General features: G+C 23.0%; 3 protein-coding genes across 3 annotated transcripts in view; 1 reads left to right on the top strand and 2 right to left on the bottom strand.

Moving 5' to 3' along the window:
* Positions 1-282: 282 nt before the first annotated feature.
* LOC102680242 (homocysteine S-methyltransferase-like) lies at positions 283-1,516 on the bottom strand. Its single transcript, XM_006610369.2, has one exon. It carries the CDS (start codon positions 1,324-1,326, stop codon positions 367-369), a length of 960 nt encoding a protein of 319 aa, XP_006610432.1. The 5' UTR covers positions 1,327-1,516; the 3' UTR covers positions 283-366.
* Positions 1,517-1,617: 101 nt separating this feature from the next.
* The window catches only part of LOC102678615 (cAMP-dependent protein kinase regulatory subunit-like), a 10,124-nt gene continuing 7,853 nt past the window's right edge, over positions 1,618-3,888 (top strand). Inside the window, exon 1 of the mRNA XM_031508029.1 lies at positions 1,618-1,721. The gene's annotated coding sequence lies outside the window, so the exon portion shown is untranslated. The remainder of the gene's footprint in view (positions 1,722-3,888) is intronic.
* On the bottom strand, positions 2,114-3,503 carry LOC102680372 (selenocysteine Se-methyltransferase-like). Its single transcript, XM_006610370.1, has one exon. It carries the CDS (start codon positions 3,202-3,204, stop codon positions 2,245-2,247), a length of 960 nt encoding a protein of 319 aa, XP_006610433.1. The 5' UTR covers positions 3,205-3,503; the 3' UTR covers positions 2,114-2,244.

The raw sequence follows: 3,888 nt of genomic DNA, 5'->3' as shown, positions 1-3,888 counted from the left end.
TTATTATAATTTGTTAATAATAATGAAATATAATTTTTAATAGATTTTTTATAATTTCTTTTTACATAATATTATATATTTATAATTATTTATAATTATTTTATTTGATATATTTGTTAAAAAAAGGATTATGTAAAAAAAATATACCTCTTAAATTTATATTTATATTTTATATTTTAATAATAAAATGAATTTCTTTTAATATTTATGTATAAATATAATTCAAAAAAGATAAAAGAAAATATTTTTTATTAGCATCAAGTTTAAAAATATTTTAATATCTAAATTTTTTATTTATTTTTATTTTGCATCATGTATGATTATTTACATATTACACATTTACAACATATAATACAATTTAAGCATTTAATTTCTTTTCCATTTCTCTACCTCTGATCGTATTTTCTTTATATCAGTGGCATTTGTTCTACAGCATCCACCTATATACCGAACACCTAAAGTAAGCCACTCATATATAAATTCATGTAAAGGACATTCTTCATCTTTTATTGTCCAACCATTTTCTATTGTATATTTTTCACCACTATTAGGATATACTACCAATGGTATAAATTCTTGCTTATTATTTTCATTAATTCCTTTTAATAATTTAGTTACATTTTGTGGTGCAGTGCAATTGACTCCAATTGCTAAAATTTGTTTTGGTAAAGCTTTTTTATAACATTGCATTGCAATTTGTTGAAAATTAGTTCCATCTGCTATACTTTTTCCATCATTACAACATGAAAAAGATAACCAAGCTTTACTATTTGGAAATTCTTTTAATAATTTAATCAATGCTTCTGCTTCTTGCTTACATGGAATTGTTTCTATAGCTAACATATGAACACCATTATCTATTAATTTTTGAATACGTGGTCTATGCCAATTTATAAGAAATTCTTCTGTTACATTTGAACAGTATTTGCCACTATATTCTGAAGCATCATGTAAACAAGCTCCATATGGTCCAATTGATCCAGCAATCAATGGATTTGCATTTATTATATTTCCTTTATTTTCTATGTCTTTTTTATACAAATTCACAGCTTGTTTAGCATAATCTACAGCTTTAGAAAAGATATCAAGACTTTCTTGTTCTGTAATGTTCATATATTTTGAGAAGCCATCAATAGATGCTTGATAAGTGTTTGTTAAAATTATATCTGCTCCAGCTTTCAAAAAATCCAAATGTGTAGAAATAATTGCATTAGGATTTGTAACAAGGAAACGTGCTGTCCATAATGGATCACCATCTATTGTATCATCAACATGAGTTGCTAATTGTGTAGAAAATCCACCATCTAATACCCTCACTTCTTGCATGATTTTCTATTAAAATTATCGTAATTATTAAATATTTTTAATATCAAAAATATCGGTACACACACATATATATAAAAATATATAATTATTTTTGTTTTTTAATCATTTTAAATTGTAAATAATTTTTCTTAATAACAGTGCGTCTTTCACATTGGAAAAACCAAATTTTTATTTATAATTTCGCGCACGTCTTGGCCGCTTAAATATGTTTACAACGTCTGAGGCAACAATTTCTATAATTGACTTCACAAAATATATCTATTCCAAAGTCCATTATAAATCTGTGAGATAAATATTATAAAAACGTGAACAAAATTTCAAATGTAATTATGCTAACAGTTCTTACGTCGTGAAGAGTTTTTATACTAGGAAGATCAGATTTAGTCACGTGTATTGTACGTATTATGATAAATCACGTATTTGTGATATATATATTACATGTATATACAACATTTTTAAATGTAACATTATCTTGTATTGGTCTGATAAGCATTAATCAATGTTATTGTAATTGATGTCTTTTCTTATACAAATTTGAAGACTGAAGTTATAAACGTTTTTTATAGCGATAAATTTAGATTTTTTTTTTATCATTGAAATGCAATATCAAATGAATTAAACTAATAAATAATTTGTTTCATAACAAAAGAAGGCATAACAAGATATGTGTAATTAGAATATCTATAAAATTTAAATATTTTTTTTCGAATAAATATTAATTGAATATATTTTATTTCTTGTAAATAAATAAAATAATAATAATTATTATACAGTTTATTAATTTATGTATATATATGCATTTAATTTATAAAGATGTTAAAAAATATATAAAACATATATAAAATTAAAAATAAAATTAATAAAATTTTAAAAAGCAAAAGTAATTAAATTTTTATTTAAAAAAAAATTAATTCATTATTACTCTTTTGATTTCTTGAAATTATTTACTGCTTTCCTAATTGATTTTATATTCTCTGCATACATTCTGCAACATCCTCCAAGATATTGTATTCCAAATTCTAACCATTCAGGAATGAAACTTTCAAGTGGAGCACAACTTTCATTTTTTATCCATCCTTCATTTGGTGAGTAGATTTCGCCACTATTAGGATATGCTATAAGTGGTATAAAATCATTTCCTGATCCCATATTAATATTTTTCAATAAAGGAGTTACATCTTTTGGAGCAATACAATTTACACCAATGGCAACTATTTGTCCTGGTAATGTTTTATAACAACGTGTAGAAAGTTCTTGAAAATTGCTTCCATCTACTATTTTTTGTGTATTTCTTTCACAAGAAAATGAAAGCCATGCTTTAATATTTGGATATTCTCTTAGAAGTTCAATTATTGCTTCTGCTTCCTGATAGCAAGGTATAGTTTCTAATGCAAATAAATCTATACCAGCATTTATAATAGCATCTATACGTGATTTATGCCATTGAATTATGTTTTCACGAGGTGTTATTTTGCCATAAGCTCCATTATATTCTGAATCATCATGTAAACTAGCCCCATATGGTCCACAAGAAGCAACAATCATAGGATTTTTATTCTCAATATCATTATTATTTATAATTTCTTTAGTGTAATCATTCACTGCAGTTTTAGCAAGATGAACAGCTTTATGTAACAATTTTATACTTTCTTCTTCGCTTATAGACAAATGTTTCATTAAGCTAGGAATTGAAGCTTGATATGTATTTGTTTCAATAATATCTGCACCTGCTTTTAAAAAATCCAAATGTGTAGCATATACTGCATTAGGATTTGTTACTAAAAATTTTGATGTCCATAATGGATCACCATCGACTTTTTCATTAACATGAGTAGATAATTGAGCACCAAATCCACCATCTAAAATCTTAACATTCATTTTTTTTTTTTATTACATGAAACGAAATAAAGGTTATCCGGTTTCTTTATTAAAAAATTACAAAGCAAGTATTATATTTATATAATATATTTTAATAATTATTTCAACAAAATCTAATATTATTAAATAATATTAATAATATTTAATAAATTAAAAACATTTTACGATCGAATTCATAGTTATACTGACGGTTTAATTCTCTTATCTTTTATCAACCATTTTTTATAACCAATTCGCTATTTTCATTCTACAGACAGATAACTTCTTTGTCAATAACGTAATTTAATTTGTTGCAATTCGAGATTTTTTTATTAAACATAATTAATTTAAAAAAATATATAATTTATATAATTTTGACTTTTTTTTACAAAAATATTAATCATATTCATATTATTTTATATAAAATACAAAAAATAAAATACAAAATATTTAGATATAATTAGATATTTAGATATTTAAATTAAATACATAGTTGATTTTAAATTAATAATAATAGTAAAATAAATCTATATTTCTATTATTCACTTTTTTTTCTTTTAATTTCTTTTTTTTTATTCGTTTTCAGTTTATCCTTTTCTTCTTTGTTACTATTTAAATATTAACAAAATATGAAAATGAATGCTCAAAGTATTAAAGTTGAATGAATTTAAAAATTCAATAGCTTCTATTAAAAATTTAATATAA

The sequence above is a fragment of the Apis dorsata genome, unplaced genomic scaffold, assembly GCF_000469605.1.
Source record: "Apis dorsata unplaced genomic scaffold, Apis dorsata 1.3 scaffold_74, whole genome shotgun sequence".
In the NCBI taxonomy this organism is placed as follows: domain Eukaryota; kingdom Metazoa; phylum Arthropoda; class Insecta; order Hymenoptera; family Apidae; genus Apis; species Apis dorsata.
The sequence above is the reverse complement of the archived record's forward strand: the minus strand, read 5'-3'. Positions and strand labels throughout refer to the sequence as shown.

Coding starts and splice junctions, on each gene's coding strand:
- LOC102680372 (XM_006610370.1), bottom strand. CDS start 3,204: ATGAATGTTAAGATTTTAGATGGTGGATTTGGTGCTCAATTATCTACT.
- LOC102680242 (XM_006610369.2), bottom strand. CDS start 1,326: ATGCAAGAAGTGAGGGTATTAGATGGTGGATTTTCTACACAATTAGCA.